The sequence below is a fragment of the Pogona vitticeps genome, chromosome 11 (genome assembly GCF_051106095.1).
Source record: "Pogona vitticeps strain Pit_001003342236 chromosome 11, PviZW2.1, whole genome shotgun sequence".
NCBI classification, from domain to species: Eukaryota; Metazoa; Chordata; class Lepidosauria; order Squamata; family Agamidae; genus Pogona; species Pogona vitticeps.
In genome coordinates this window covers 2,580,555-2,597,558 of record NC_135793.1, presented here as the reverse complement: position 1 = coordinate 2,597,558, position 17,004 = coordinate 2,580,555, and the positions used below count along the sequence as shown (strand labels likewise).

Below are 17,004 nucleotides of genomic sequence, written 5' to 3'. Positions count from 1 at the left end.
CACTGAGCCATCCAGCCAGCTACGTTTTTTTTATTAGTGGACATTAATGAACACATAGACCCACTCGCTTATTCTCCCCAAGCAACAAAGCCAAAAGAATTTTAGCAGAAAGCTCTTCACTTATAATTACCCATTTCTTCTCTTTCTGAACAAAACCTGGTGTCTGGATGCTTTTAAGTCTCCCAAGAGTCGCTACTGTTATTGGCTGATTTGAAAAATGGCCGGCTGTGGAGAGAATGGATGAGACCAGGTTGTCCTTCTTTACACTTAATAGAATAAATGGTGAACTTCCCAGCCCACGGACAGCGTTTAAATGGGCAGCTGGGGAAAAGGAATTACTTAGCAGTAGAATTTTGATGGAAGTTAATGGCCAAAGCTGTCTGAGATCTCGGCAAGCTAAAGTTATCTGAGCTTCCATGTGCTTATTTTGGTTTCCAGTCACCTGCTGCCAAGCCAAAGAAAGGATCAAATAAGACATTTCATCTTGATTCATTAACCATAAAGACTATATCTAGATAGCTTGGCAGGAAGCGTGTGTATATAATATATAGATATTCCTGGTAAGTCTTAGCAGGCCTTGAATTTATTCAATTTATAATAAAGTCTGCCAGCGTCGAAGTGCACGCAGGTGGAACTTGAGTACGGCAAAAAGCTATTTATGTTGTCATACATTTTGCTAAGTGGCCGATCATGTCATTGTGTCGTTCCTCTCCCTGGATCGGGGCCCATCTGGGATTTTTATTTGTGACATCTTTCCTTTATACAGTGGTGCCTCGCTTAACAATGTTAATTTGTTCCAGCGAAATCGCTGTAGAGCAAAAACGCCGTAAAGCAAAAATAAAAAACCCATTGAAACGCATTAAAACCCGGTTAATGCGTTCCAGTGGGCTAAAAACTCACCGTCCAGCGAAGATCGTCGATATGGCAGCCATTTCCGATGCGTGTATAGTGAGGAATGAGTGCCTAAGCACAGTGGGGAGCCATTTTGAGCACCCGGCGGCCATTTTGAAAACCCAATGATCAGCTGTTTTGATTGTCGTAATGTGAAGAATTGATTCCCGAAGCAGAGAACCGATCTTCGCAAAGTGAAAAAAACCCATTTAAAACATTGTTTTGCGATCGCAATTGCGATGGCAAAAACATAGTTGTGAAGCGGATTCGTCGTAATGCGGGGTAGTCGTTAAGCAGGGCACAACTATATTTGTGTATGGTCAACCAAAACAGCAGGGTAGCCATGCTGATGCATTGGAAGGAAAACAAAAATTGCTGGAGAGCTCAGGGTTTATGACCCTGGAGCCAGAGGTTGGGAGTTCGATTCCTGCAAGGTGCCTCCTTGAGAGGGGCTGGACTCCGTGCTCCAGAAGGTCCATTACAGCTCTTCAGCTCTAAGATGATGGTGATGATGAAAAGGAGGGCCTTGTTTGAAAGCAACATTAAAAGATCACAAAGAAGTGAATCCTCTATGACTTGTTTTAGTTGTTTGGTTGCCGGCAGTGAAAGTGATGGAGTGAAAGTGACCTTGGTGGAAGCATCCATTGACCATGGTCCTGATGGGGCCATGATGATGAAAGAGAGCCACACAAATGGGCAGAAGGCCTGATGGTGGCATGAACAGGGTCATGGGTTGCCCACCAAGCCTTGAGGTCATCCGTGGACACCTTGCCCTGCCCAACTCTGCCACAGGACAGGCCTCGTCTCCACAGTACGTGCTCTACCCAAATGACATCAGGTCCTGTAAATCCAAGATTAATTACCTCTTGATTATTCTGAGACTGGAAAAAGAACCATTTGCATGAGTGATATTCGCCCGGTGTCTCCTCTTGCGAGCTTTCTTCCCAGGCCTTGAAGGGATTGTTCGTAGAAGTAAGCAAGAGATGAGTGATAAGGTTTGGAAAACTCTGTTTAAAAGTCAAAATGAAGCTATGTTTGAATAGTTTTTTTTATTTTTTTTACAAAAACAAGCACAACCACAGCAGTTTAGGAATGTAAAGAAAAACAATTGGAGGAAAATTCACAAAGAATGGGAAATGCCCAGAGACACCCCCCAATCCATTGTTCTGGAGCTACATAAAAGGGGAAGATTTAATCACAACAGGCAGAAAAACAGCACGGTAGCTGGGGAAACCCTACGCCGTTGGCGCTGGGATGACTGGGTTAAAGTCCTCAACCGGTCGCCCGGAGCAAAAGGCCATCTTTGCGAAAGTAAACACTGTCTTGCTTCTTCAAAATGTCGGGCTGACTCATTTCTGCACCATGTTGGCTTAGCATAAACCTACAAGCCACCATTTTGGGACGTAGGAGGGAAATCCGTGTTCTTCAGCCAACGGACCTTTTGCTGAGTTGGGACTGTTCGAAAAAACGAATCCTTTGGCAGGACATTAATTAATCAGCTTCCGACTGTAGCCAACGCCATTCCGCCCCAGGAAACAAAATTCTCACCAGCAAGACTTTGGAACAAGCAAAGCAGGCAGCGAGAGGTGCCAGATGGCAACTATGCTCCGTTTACTTCCCACATATTGGATTGGAAGTCTTTATGACAGCACGGGAAATGATATAAAGGAGACAGGGTGAGGAGTAGAGGTCAGCATACCTGGGCACCTGCTGATGGCCCCAGTGGCTTCTGGAGAGGTGGGTGTCTCCAAATTTCAGACCCTTGTGAGAGAGGGTACAGACATAACGATGAATTTCAAGTCCAATCCCATGATACTATTTAGGGTAAGGAGAAAAGGCGAGGGTGTTCCTGAGCATGCCTAAATGTCATTTTTTGAAGCCATTAGGAGGAATATCCAAACTTAGAGGTGACAGATTAACAGCACCTGATTCTCTGAGATTTCTGATCCAATGCCTGAAATCTTGAGAACAGACCCCAGGATTAAAATTTGAGATCTGGTGGCCGTCACTGCCTCCAGATCTCAAACTGCTGTGTTACAAGTGGCCTGTCTTGAAGTCATCATCAATACAGAAGGATCCTACTTGTTTTTAAATTTTCCTGTGGAAAAAGGCAGATAGACCTCATGGGAGGTAGAAACAGACATTACAGGTAGCCTGTTATTAGAAGAAGGAATTCCTTAACTACTTGAAAGCGACTGAGTGCGCAGCAGCAGCTTTTACCTCCTAGTAGAGTTTGTGATGTAGCTTGCTTTGTCTTATGCTGGGTCTTCAAGACTTAAGCAAAGGATTCATTTGGAGCTAGATTTTTTCCAAACATGCAAGGCTATCTTGGTCCCGGTTTCTTCAACATTAAGGGACTTTCGGCACTAATCCTGGGCTTTCTGTAAGGCCTGTTCCATCCTGAAGAAACCGAACAGAAAGCTAAGAAGAATGGCCATAGTGTTGCTTTTCACTGTCACGGTGACTGCAGCCTAACACAGCAGAGCACATTAATCCACTCAGTATTGTTGGTGGGAAGACTGGAAAAACAGATGTCACAGTGTTCAACAGCAGCAGTCTTTTAAGTCATTTTCACAGGGACACCTGTGCAGGAGCAGTCTATCTGATTAGTGGTGCTCTCTGACTCTCTTCCCAATCTTTCTCATTCCCAACGGGGAGAGGGAGGACTCGCATCTGGAGTCTACCTAGGGCACAGAAGCGGCAAGGGACATCACAAGGTGTTGTGTGAGAAATGGGAGATTATCAGTCTCGGGAGTGGGGGAGGAAGTTGTTGGAAAGTGTGAGTTGCAGTAACAATGGCAGTATAGCGCAAATCTTCGCAAAGAGGCTGAAAACTAAAATGGCACATTGAGCTGCTGCTTTGGAGATGAGACTCCCCCTTTTCCTTATATAATTTAAGATAAATTAAAATTTAATCATGCATGTTACATTTTAATCATTAATTGCAGACATCGGAACAAGTCATTGTGAATTCTACCGGCAGCGCCTCTCGAGACGGAAAGGCAGCATCTCCGTGGAATGGGTTTTGGGGGAGAGCCTTTCCTCCTTTCTTTTTCCAGGGCTGGAGGGAGATACGGACAGACGCCGCTTACCTTTGCCTTGACATCCGTTGCAGAGATGGGGATGGTCCCTCCTTTAGGCTGCAGCTCCCAAGCTCTGGCATTCTGGGAACAGCAGAACGAAAGAACCCCTAAATTCCCTCCTTAGGCAGTCATTCCATCTCACATTCAGTCTTCCTCTTTCCCTTCTGCCTTTCCCACCTTTCCCAACATGATTGCCTCTTCCAGGGGAATCCTGCCTTCTCATGATGCACCCAACGTAGGGCAGCCTCAATTTCCACATTTTTGCCTTCAGAGAGAGTTCAGGCTCGATTTGAAGGGTTAAGTATAGATTGGTGTTAATTTACCAAAAGCTTTTGTGTTGGGGTGGGGTGGGGGACCCAACTGTTTCCATGATCACCCAACCCTTTGGGGTTTGCTTTGGGGGGGGTTGTCTTTCTGTTGTCCCTCTGCTGCCGTTGCTAACCAGACGCCATCAAGACCCCTTCAAAGTGGTTAGCAAACGTCTCTCTTAGCTCCACTCAGCTCCCGGAGCGGAGAGCCTTAATTTGGCTTCTTTTCAAACTTGGGTGGGTTGGGTTTTTGTTGTTGTTTTTTAACTGATGGGCTCTCCACAGCTCTTTCAATTATTTAATCCTGAAAAGGAACACTGTGAAGTGCAGGGCCAGCGTGCCCTTCGCTTCTCTCACGCTTTTAGCATTAGCATCTGGCATTTTCTCTGGCGCTTGAGGGGTGGCCATTGCCTGAAGACTGTTCTCCTTGGACTGCCACAAAAGCGTCTCTCATCTCTTAAAAGTGACATAGGCAAAAAGAGAATGAAAAGTTACATAGGCATGTCAGCGTTCTGCCAAAATGGTGCCGGGGGTCCATTTTTGGAGATAAGGGGTCGCTGTCTTTAAGGGTTTTGAAGGGCCTGGGTTGAAGGCAGAAGGTCAGACGTCAGCCCGCCTTCTCCTTCACTTAGACCAAGTCAGGAATAGCTTAGGACACTCTTTCCCATATTATTGGACCACAACACCCACCATTCCTTACCATGAGTTGTGTTGGGTTGGACTGGTGGAAACAGCAGACCTACGACAACTCGAGGCGTAGACGTGATCTGCCTTTGATTTTAAATGTCTTTATTTGTGGGATTTCCAAACACCAAAGGTGATCTCGGTCCTGGTTATTCCTTTCAGCTCTAATCACTAGCTTTCGGAACCAGGAAGCTAGGCAGAATGACACCAGCATTGCTTCCCACCAGCCAGATGTCTGCAGCCTAGCCCGGCAGAGTGCTTTCATCTAGGCAGTGTCGCAGGTGGAAAGAACGGAAGGAGAGATGTCAGAAAATAAGGACATTCTATGGGCGAGGTCTTCGGGGTCTAACAGTTGATTAGAAATCCATTTGGCCAGAACTCCCTTCCATAGATCAGATTTAGAGGCTAGCTGTTTTGTGCCTAGGGTATCAGGATTGATCCCCAGCATCTCTCTACGTACAGCTGGGAAGGAATCTGTCTCTCAAGTCCTGGAGAACCACTGCCAGCCACTATCAGAGGGGCTAGTAGAAGGCGTCTTCAGATATACATGAAAAAAGGCGGTCATTAAGTGCTACAACCCCAAAGTGGGACCATCCGTTGAAAGCAGTGGCAGGAAAAAGGGGTTTCATATGCCACATACGGCCCACCAAGCCTAGATTATTCTTTCTAGAACAGGGGTTCCCAGCCTTGGGTCCCTGGAGGTTGTTGGACTACAACTCCCAGAAGCCTTCCCCTTGAGCTGTGCCTGGCCAAGATTCCTGGGAGTTGTAGTCCAAGTACATCCGGGTTACTCAAGGTTGGGAACCGCTGGTTTGGGGAAACCGCTGGTCTTGCGTATTCTCGAAGGCTTTCGAAGCTGGTCTTACCCTTAGTGTTGGAATCCTCTGCCACTCGCCTAGCATAAGCCCCTCCACATTCTTGAAAAAATCACTAAGTATGCTTTTAAGGGGTTATGCAGGAAGCTGTTTGTCATTTGGTTTCCCATCAGCATCCTTTAGATGAGAAACCAGAAAACCCAGAGTAAAAAGTGGAAAGGGCGAAGGAAGCCAAAGGGGGTCCCTGTTCAATGGCTTTACTGCTGTCCTCCATCACGCTGCCTTCCGAACCGCAGAGTTTAGCCCCCATTCCTCTCTCTGATGATGTTGACCTTTAAAAATGAGGGTCAGCCCCCAATAATTTTAAACCGGGAAAGGAATCAGTTCAGAAAGGCCAACGGGATGCAATTACTTTGGCAAACGTTCCCAGAATAGCAGCAAAGATAAGCGGAATGAGAGAACGGGATTTGGGAAATGGATGGATTAAGGAAATGGCAAATGAAGCAGGCCGGGGGGGGGCTGTCACGTGATTCCCTCTGTCAACTGAGCGTCCCCGGCTGTGTCTGCCTCTGTCTAACCGCCCACCCTTCTCTTGTTTTTAAAAGCACAACGTGCAGGGCATGATGAGTGGTTTTTTGGAACTGCAGTGCTCCGAAGTTTGGGGTGGGTGGTGAGCTTTTATCCTCTTAAAGTGGCTGACTTCACATGTTCTCCTACCTATGCACATACAGAGAGAGATTGAGAGAGAGAGAGAGAGCTTATAGGTGGTTCTCTTTTCATGAGAGAGAGAGAGAGAGAAAGTGCAGTTCAGAAAAAGCACCCTTTTTTTGAGGTCAGTGCTGGTGGAATCCAGATCATTGAGCCGCTTGCGGAGTTCCATTTGAGGGGCCTGAAATAGAACAAGGAATGGACGCTCGTAAATAAGTCATGGAGACGTTTCCTTAGGTTTTGTCTTTTCCGGCTGACGGTTTTTTAGGCTGTTCAAAAGCAGTAAGTGCTAAGTAGGAGGAGACGGGGAGAACGTGTGGCAGAAAGACAGGCGTGCTCCAGCCGAGTGACCAGGGAGGAGACTAGAAAGAGATTCGAATACAAAGCCTTCTGCTTTTTGTGTGGGTATGTGCTTCCAACCCAAAACTCAGATTTTCTTGGGTTTCCTGCCCATCTACGCTGCCCTTCCCCTGCCAACGGGACCTGAGGTGGGTCACAGATTGCTAACAGAGACAGGAATTAAGCGTTAATAAGTAGAGGGAGGGTCTTATTTACTCATTTTGTTGCAAAACAGGCACATCCTACCTGCCTGGATTCAACAGATGTGAAGGAAACCTTGCTTCACCCAACAGGAGGGAGAATTTTTGTTGGTCTTAAAATCCATGAAAATACATTGTGTTTTTCCTCCCTTTTTGAAATGTTTTTTGTTGGTATGCTTTGGATGCAACTTAATATTTCTCCCACGCTGCTATCGTTCTCTTCCTGTCCATTTGGCGCAACTACAGAGCTCTTCGTACTTAGAGTCGTCGTTCTGTTTGTAGGCCTTGTCATTTGCATGAAACTATGCAAATATCCTTTCCGTTTGAGAAGCACATACACAGAAAGTACAGAAACTGGCTGTCTGTTTGGAAAGAGGCAAACAACCCATCTAGGGCTTCAAATTCTTAAAGGAGGCAGCCTTCTTCCTCGTTTTGGGGCAATTCGTGCAATTGTGCAAATTGTACAAATTGTATCATAGTGGACAAAATGCACGCTTCTTAGCAAGAAAAATAGGACTTGCTAATATGAGAACTCTCCTGTGAGTGTGTGAGGATATTCCTCACCTGTAAAGGGCAAGACAGGCCAGAATTTACATTCCAGCTCCTGAGCTTTGGGGACAATCCCTACTTTTGGAGGGCAGAGCTAAGGGTGACCCACAGCCAGTACTTCACCCTCTAGAATTGCTGGATAGCTCTGTGGTTTAGATCTCTGATCACGGAGCTGGAGGTCAGCAGTTTGATTCCCCCACGGTGCCTCCTTGACAAAAGCTGGACTTGATGATCCACAGGGTCCCTTTCTAAGATTATGGAGATAGATAGATAAATCAGCCAGAGGCCTTTGGGCACGATCCAGGATACTATCTGACTGCAGGATGGGGAGAGAGTCCAACCTCTGAACGTGTGGTGAGCATTCCCCAACAGCAATGCCTGCCTAGGGTTGTGGGAAGAGAACATGGGAAAATGGGAAAATCCCGTAGGCCCTCCTACCTACTTAAGTCATGGTAGAAGGGGTTGGTCTTTAGTGCGTGTGCATTGCAGAGGTGTGAATGCTGCATCGAGAAACGAGTATACCTTTTTATATAACGTGATCAACCCTTCTCTCAGAGGTTCCACCGCCAGGCGCCAAAGCAGGGTGGGAGGTGTTGGCCGCTGCTCAGAGAAGCAGTGGCTCATGGAACACGATCCACCGGGACTTTCTGCACAATTCATAAGCTCCCGTTTGCATTTAATCAGGGTGGCACAACCGAATTTGCAAGTTAGTTGTCCCATATAACTATTAGTGTGTGTGTGTGTGTGTGTGTGTGTGTGTGTGTGTGTGTGTGTGTGTGTGTGTGTGTGTGAGAGAGAGAGAGAGAGAGAGAGAGAGAGAGAGAGAGAGAGAGAGAGAGGAAGAATGCCTCTTACATTTTATACTCCAGGCATGGAGGGGGGGGGAAAGGTTGGGTCAGGCTCTCACTCAGATTCTTAGCAATTCTGTAAGGTCATCGCAGAGCAGTTCAAAGAGGAATCCTCCTCTTCCATCCATTTCCTCAAGGTGATCCATTATTAACCCAGCTCCTGAGCAGGCCATATGCTAAAGCCGCCACTTAATAGCTCTGCGCTTCCCAGGCTTGGCCTTCAAGTGAGTCGAAAATCACATTTTGTTCAAAGGAAACCACAGAGCAGCTTAATCTAAGAAGTGGAGCGATGGGGCCAGCAGATAAGAAAGCGTGAGCCAAAGTAGTTAAGGTGAATCATCTTGACCTCTGTGTTTTTTTTTTTTAAACTCAGTCTGTGGCCATGATTTGTTACAATGAATAAACAGTGTTAAAAGTACAGTTTTTCTCTCAGTGCCAAATGCTGAGAGAAAACTGTTATTATTCCTATTTTATTGTTCGTTTCAACTCTTAAGACAAATTTATATAAATGCTCTCAACACGATATAGTTTGCTGTACGAGTGATACATTAACAAGTGTTCGGCCTTGATTAACAAAAGAAGACTCATACGCCGTGAAGCAGAATCCGGTACCTGCCTTGGGCAGCTGACGCGGAGATGCGGCATCACGGATGTTGGGGGAGACATCGTTACACCCCAGAAGCGGTCTTGTACCCTATGCTGATGGAGGCAGAAGACCTCCCAGTGCTGGATCAAGTTTCAGCTTTTGGTCCTGTTGGACTGTCAACTAGGGATGCAAGAAGGTTCTGCTCTTCAGGCCGTCAAATCTCTTGGGTGGCCCTACCTGGAACGCTTAGTTGTCTTTTTTCAAAATGTTTATCAGGTGCCCCATCCTCCATTTGAGGGTTTTCTCTGTGTGGAAAGCTGGGTTCCTGGGCACCACCGTGTGAAGAGGACGTGCCAGAGGTGGGAAGGCCTAAGTGCAATGTGGAAGAGGTTACCGGGTCTCATGGTGCTGCTTGACATCTCAAGAACGTACTATGCTTCCTCAAGGCTCCAGATGTTGACCTGGCTATCAAAGAAGTGTTCTTTTCCATCTCTAGGTTGCTGAATTGTTTGTTTCCCTTTGATTCAGAGCCTATATACTTGGGCTTCCCCCTCCTGCCCATAATGAGTCAACCCAGAAGCAGTTTTGTAGCCCTCCCAACCCTTCTCTGGTCTGCTTCTGGGCCATTAAAAGGACCCGATCCCTAGTCTCAGGTTTCAACCTTGGATCTTGTTAACCCTAATAATAATAACCACGGGCTGTCAATTCAATTCTGACTTATGACAACCTTTTCTCAGGGTTTTCCAGGTAGGGAAGACTCAGAAGTGCTTTGCCCTTCCCTTCCTCTAGGGGCAGCCTTGGGACAGTGCAGCTTGCCCAAGGCCACCCAGGCTGGCTCTTCTCCCAGGAGGCACAAGTGGGGAATCAAACTCCCCACCTCTGGCTCTGCAGCCAGAGACCTACACCATTGAGCTATCCAGCCAGTTAACCCTTATAGGACCACCCTACTTGGTAGAGTGGGTATGACTGAATGCTCCTCTCTTGGAGGGCAGGCCTGCAAGAGGGGAAGGAGACAGAAGCCTTTTGCCAAATACATGAAGTGTCATCATATTTATTTTGTTAGGGTGTTGAATTGAGGATTTGTGAGTTTTTTAACCCAGTGTAAACCATCCAGTCTAGTGATTGCAATAAGGGGGGAGCTATGTAAACCAAATGAAAGAACAAAGTAGGTGTGATGCTTTCTGACCATCTTGCTGAGGTCAGACTGGAGCCATGATCTCCTTTGCCTTCTTACCGGCAGGTCTGCGAAGCTCATCCATTTCAGAAGCCTTGAAAAGTGTGACTGTAAAACATTCAGGAAGTAGCAAGGACTCGAGGAACCTTTTATGCCTTTCTGTAGGATTTAAGAGAGGGGAGGGGATGGACCTGCAGGGAGATTCATTCCTGGGTATAGAATGCAATGCTTCTAAGGTGGAAATAAATTTTCTCTGAGGTACATCTATATATATATATATATTTCTGAAAGAAAAATATTCTCACAAGACTCCCATGCCGTTTTTCATGCTGAAGCAGTGGATCGATGCTTGATGGCTCAAGTTATCCATCAAAGTTGTGGTTGACGTTGTGTGAGATTTGACAGTCGGAACACAAAAGCTTGTATTGCAGTAGGCAGCATGTTCAACAACGGGTCTTGGTAGTCAAATGGCCTGACAATTGTTAGGCAGCGGTACTTAGTTCTGTTTAGAGCAGTGGTTCTGAACCTTGGGTAACCCAAGTGTTCTTAGACTACAACTCCCAGAAATCCCGGCCAGCCCAGTGAGTGGGGAAGGCTTCTGGGAGTTTTAGTCCAAGAACATCTGGGTGACCCGAGGCTGGGAACCACTGATCTGTAATATTCCCGGGTTGGTGCCTTTGGTTCCCTTTAATACCCTTTTGGGCCAAATCCTCACCAAAATGGCACACGGCAAGCCAAGACTCATATGATGGCCAGCTGGAGCGTGAAGCTCTGTGGTTTCCTTACCTGCTGGAGCTGTGACAGGAAAGATTAAGCAGTGCGCTCAAGCACCATGCAGAGCTGTGATAAGCCGAGGTCCCTGCTGATCCCCAGCTTGCTGTGTCATGTGAATATAACGTGGTGTTGTGTCAACGGGCTGTGCAACTCAGGACCGACTTTCCAGGATGTTTGGAATGGGGCAAGTCAAGGGGTGAAACCATTCCCCTGGGGGAAAAAAATCCAGAAAGATTTGAAAACTTGCTTGCAGATAATTTCCCTCTTTTAAAAAAAGGGCATGCACCAAGTAAAGAAGGAATCATCCTTCTCGCGAGGACAAGGCTCCAAAAAATGTCTGCTGACGTTTTTTGTCTCCAGGGGCTGGAGAGAGGGATTTTCCTCCCGTGGAAGCACAGCATGACTGACAGCCTCTTTCTTTGTTTTTCAAGCTGATCAGTGGCGGTTCTATTGTCAGCGCTGAGGCAGTATGGGATCACGTCACCATGGCCAACCGGGAGTTGGCATTTAAAGCCGGGGACGTCATCAAGGTCCTGGATGCCTCCAACAAGGACTGGTGGTGGGGACAGATCGATGATGAACAGGGTTGGTTTCCCGCCAGCTTCGTAAGGGTAAGTGATATCTCTGTTTCTGTCTTTCGCACATTCCTGAACTAATATGAATTCCTCTTGCTCCCATGTAGTTACGGTTGACAATAGGCATTGGTGCTGATGCTTCCGACTTACGATGATCCTAATATGGTTTCTGAGCTATATGAGATCTTCAAAACCTTTTGTCACCCCAACACGTTTCCGTGTCTGAGAAGGGATTTGAACTCAACGCTCTTGAGTCTCAGCCTGACACTGTATCATCTACATCAGTGGTCCCCAACCTTGGGCCTCCAGATGTTCTTGGACTTCAACTCCCAGAAATCCTGGCCAGCAGAAGTGATGGTGAAGGCTTCTGGGAGTTGTAGTCCAAGAACATCTGGAAGCTCAAGGTTGGGGACCACTGATCTACACCAGTGGTTCCCAACCTTTCCAAATGTTCTTGGACTTTAATTCCCAGAGGCCTTCACCCCTCTCTGTGCTGGCCAGGACTTCTGGGAGTTGTAGTCCAAGAACATCTGGGGACCCAAGATTGGGAACGACTGCTCTACACCGTATTTGCTGCCCATGAGAGGCTGATGAGAGGTTACTCTCCTCAAAGAAACATGGCGGAAACTGTGCTCTCCACCTCTTTTTGAAAATGCTTTTAAATTATGGGGATTATTCACCAATGTTGATATTTTCTTTCTCAACCTGGCTTTCTGACGATGTCAGGGATCTGCCTGGGCCTCTCAACCAAATGAACAGAGTGAAGTGACAATTAGTAAGAGAAGATTCTACCTTTCTACCCTAACCCTACCTGTGCCTCGTGCCTTATATTCTGGTAGCATCTGCCTCATCCTGAGATGCGTCCCCTGGAAGGGGGGTGGGGGAGAGACCATCAGCATCTTTTGGGGACACAGGTGAAGACTGGTGCGTGTTTTTGTACTGTTAGATTCAGAACCGTCGAAAGAATCTGCCTTGACACAAATTGAGAATCTAGGGAATTTCATGGCACCCAGAGCATGGTGAAATGAAATGTTGTCAACACCCTTGTTACCCTCACATTAATTTGTTTTACATAACTACATTGCTTGTAACTAAGTACTTGTGGGCTGTAGCGCCTTGACTGTGGGAGAACTTCCCACTGGAGGCTCCATTGGGCACCCACAAGGCATCATTTCAGTGCCAAGTCGAAGCATGCTTTGTTATTAGAGTGTGTTGGAGGTTGAGAATTGTGGCCTGCATAGGGTCCATCCACCCATTTTTGGCATTTATATAGCACCCGGTTAGTGCAGAGCACTATTCTGGGTGACTTTACCATGGTGTTCATGTCTTAATTTGGTGCTTTGAAGTGTTGGATTTTAAATCGCTGTCGGCCACTTAGGTTTTAAAATCATGGAACGCAACTCTTGCCCCTTGTCCTGAGATCCTGCAGTACAGAAGGTGGGCCATAAATGCATAAAGTAAATTGAAATAAAAACTATGAAGCTGCCAGTGATGCATATGCAATGCAAGGAGACACCCGTAGCTTATTCTCCGTACAATTGCCTAACCTCCTTTTTAAAACTGGCCGAGGTGGCCTCGGTTTCCTCTTACGAAGGAACGGCTGCAGCCTCTCAGCAGCCTCCTGGTGCTTCCTCCGCCTTCTCTTCGGCCGCCTGGCTCAAGACCTTTCCTGGAGTGTTTTGTGTCTTCGCTTTCTCGTATTTGCTCCTCGCAAAGGAGCTCCTGTGGCTTTTACAGTCATGTCGTGGCCACGCTCCCTCCCAGCCGTAGAAAAAGTGCTGGTTGTTTGGAATGCTTCTCCCTCCCACACGGGTTGGTAGAAAACACAGAGCCGCTCACTGGGAGGCGAGCCTGCAGGGAAATGTTCTGTCAAGCCGACTACGGAGAAGGTGGCGTCCAATGCTCCAAGGAGAGCTGCCAGCGGAGACTCTTCCGCCATCTTTCCCTTCCAGGAGACGACAGGATTTTCTTTCCGTCTCCTAGCTGTTGCTCTGAATGTCTGGGCTGGGTGGGATGTTGTTTCTTTGAAAGGTGCTCAGGGGTATGGGGGTGATGGGGAACTGGGAACCGGAAGGCCTGGGGGAGTTCCCATGGACCCCCTGTATGCTGCATCCCTGTCTCTAGTGCTAGTCAGCTTAGCAAGGGAAATGCAGGGAACTGGATCCACGCGCTCTTCCTTTGCCAGGAAAGAGGCAAGAAAGGATTTGGCAGTGCCCTCCTTCAACCGGGCGCCTGTCTCCAAGAGCTTCTTTAATGGCATATCTTTCGAACTGGGCAGGTTTATCCATCATAATAGTTTGACAAGGGGATATAGGACAGCATCCTTCAAATATCTGAAAGGTAGTCCTACAGAAGAGGAGCAGGATCTGTTCTCGATCATCCCAGAGTACAGGACATACAACAGTGGGCTCAAGTTATAGGACGCCATATTTCAGCTGAATATCAGGAAGAACTTCTTAACTATCAGAGCATCACAGCAATTGCCTCTGGAGGTGGGTGAGTGCGCCAAAGGCCGTCAAGAGAAAATTGGGCAACCCTCTGTCAGATCTGCCTGGATTTAGACTCCTGCCTTGAGCAAGGGGTTGGATCCGATGGCTTTAGAGGCCCCTTCCAGCTCCATTCATCTAGGATTCTGTGGTTCTGAACCTTTATCCAAACTCCTGCAAATCCTGGCCCTTGACCGTACTGGGTCAGGAGGCTGGTGATGGTTGGTAAAGGGGCTGAAAGGCCAAAGAGTCTGCTCTTCCATTCTTTCACAAAAAAGCAACAGGGACTCAGATTTCTCTCTTGAGCTGCTGGCTCCTGCGTGTGCAGAGATACAAGAAGGCAGAAGGATATAAAGACGCCTGAAGGATGGGAGGAGAATACTCCCCCTGCCCACTCATGGAGCTCTCTTCCAGAGCATTACAAGCCGATGGCCTGGAGAAGTCCAGGTTCCTCCCTCCTTGCTCATTAGGAGTAGGCACAAGAAGTAGACAGTGAGTAATATATTACCATTGGGGGATTGCTCAGCACCCTGGTCTCTAGCCTCCCACTGCTCTCCTCTGAAGTCAGCTGTCCCCCAAGACATGGCTCTTGCCAATTGCACAATCCACTAGCATGCCCAGCCTGTTGCTGGCATGCTCTTGCAACACCAAGCGTCAGGTTTCCATCTCTTGGAGAGCCAGTCGCTGCCTTCCCACCTGAGATTCTTGTTCTCTCTTTCCTGCTGAAAATCACTCCTTTAATCTTAGTCCCTCCATTTAGCCCCATCCTTCCCACCACCACTAATGGCCATTATGCCAGCGGTCCTAGGCAGCAGCTTGGGTGTAACCAGGATCTTGAACTGTCCTGTTGGCTTCTCTGAGTGATGGAACCTCACTTCTCCCCCCATGGCAAGGGCTACCTGGCTACAATCAGTGTCTTATTCTTTGCCTCTCATAGCGAAATGTCTTGATCCAGGCTTGGAACTAGAGGTCAGGTCCCTGCTTAAGCAAAAATAAAAAAAATAAAAAACTCTGCAGAGTAGGTTCTCTGCAGTTGAAGCATAGCCGAATCCTTGCACCGTCATACTGATGTAAGGCTCTGGTCTTCGGTCGGACGCTGAAAAAGAGCACCGGAGCAGGGCCTTGTCGAAGCAGAGATGACATCTAATAAGGTACAAAAAGAGAGTGTGTCACCCCTAATTTGTCTCTTTGACTGCAGTGTTGTCTGAAGCCAAACATCAAGCAGGGTTGAGTGAGCAGGCAAGTCGAGCGAGCGAGATCGGTTTGACAGAGTTGCTACTGGGTCGGCTGGCCCAATTAAAACTGTACGGGATGTAACTCTTGGAAGCCCAAAAACACGGTTGAGTCATCATCACCGGAGAAAACTTCTGCAGCATTCCCCACCCCCAGTACCCTACACCTCTACTATAAGAGTGGTCAGAAATTATATGCAGGCTTTCATGGACCAGAAACAATTGGGAGTTAAACTACTTTGCAGGAATGTTTGCTGCTTGTCAGGTAGATAGACCCTTATCCCCTTTTTTGGCTCCCCGTCAAAAAGATCTTGCAGGATGTTGGTGAATGGGTCATCACATCATGATTTGCCGATCTGCTTTCTGGAACCCTCAGCCATGAGTTCTTCCACTGGACATTGGGGCACGTTACATGTTGTTAAACTTTTGGTTTTAAAAGCTAAGAGATTTACTCCTTCAAAAAAAAAAAAACCCTCTGTTTGATGCATCTGGGGTGCTGTTTCTGGGTCCACAATTTGGAAACAGCAGGAAATGGCCCAACATGCCCTGGCAACACTGTGCCTGCGTCGCCAGCAGGGAAAAAAAAAGATGCCAAACTTTACATAGCAAAGGCCAGCCTGATTGTTGACATCACCAGTGCCGGCAGTCAAGATGGTCTGTGGGATCCCCTCTTGAGCTCACTGCCATTCATAAATGGACACCAGGAAGGGAAAATTCCAGAACCTGGCTCCTTCTTCCATTAGCTAACTACAACTCATCCAAGCATAAATCAACGACCGTGAGTGTGTTTTGATCAGTTCTCTGAATATTTACACACCTGGTGGGCCATAAGGGGGTAAATAAACACACATCTACATGCACATACTCATTCTTTAAGCTAATCCATGACAAGTGTTTCAGTAATATACCTTTCCATCACATGGAATGAGACTTTCTTTCCTCTCCCCCCCTCCCCGACCCCAATGAAAACCTCTTTAGTTCTCGGTCACTTGCCAAGCCATCAGACACAAAAGTCTTCCTTTAAGCCTGCCGGCTAAAAGTACGGTTTCGCCCTTTGCAGCCGTGGTTCACGTTGACCCTGGCCTTGCCCCAGGAAGCCTCAGAATTGTGGAGGAAGTGGTTTTTAACCTGCCCGACTCTCTTTTTCCACCTTCGCTGCAGCAGGACATAAAAACAGAAGCTGACAGCCGTATTCTCCATGTTTCATTTCTGCTTCATCACCCAAGACATTAAAACTGACTCTTTGGTGCACTATCCTAGGAAAGGAACAAAGTGTGTCAGTTAGTCAGGAAATGGGGTTCTTATATAACTGGGTGGGAGGAGGAAATCAAAGGCTTTTTTCCCTTTTAGTGCTAGTTTGTTGTTTCACTTAAGTTTCTGCCTGCCCCAGTTTTTTTTTTTTTTTTTTTTTTTTTTTTTTTTTTTGACATAGCCATAATGTCAGTAAACAATTCCAGTAAAATGCAGAAGGTTTCATGAGCAGGTATACATGTATATACTGAATAGTGAAGGAATGGATACGGCAAGAATTCCAATGCTGTGGAATTTTGCAAGAGGGCATGCAAGTTTGCCATCCGAAATCTGTTGCCGTCCTCCAGTGACACTCCCTGGAGGAAGCAGCCGGATGCGTCTCTGCACGATCCACTTTTTTTTTTTTCCCAATAAGGCATTCATATGAAGTCTCTTCTGATTTCAGCTTTTCTATGATTTGTTATCAATCAATGGAAGGCATCCCGTGTAGAACTGCTGGAT

At 47.0% G+C, this 17,004-nt stretch overlaps 1 protein-coding gene across 16 annotated transcripts in view; it reads left to right on the top strand.

Moving 5' to 3' along the window:
- Positions 1-17,004, top strand: part of ARHGEF9 (Cdc42 guanine nucleotide exchange factor 9) — a 165,872-nt gene that overhangs the window by 107,568 nt on the left and 41,300 nt on the right. For all 16 annotated transcript variants that reach the window (XM_072981465.2, XM_078380689.1, XM_078380688.1 and 13 more), the window contains one exon: positions 11,391-11,570. In XM_072981465.2, the coding sequence (XP_072837566.2) occupies positions 11,391-11,570 (180 nt within the window). The remainder of the gene's footprint in view (positions 1-11,390; positions 11,571-17,004) is intronic.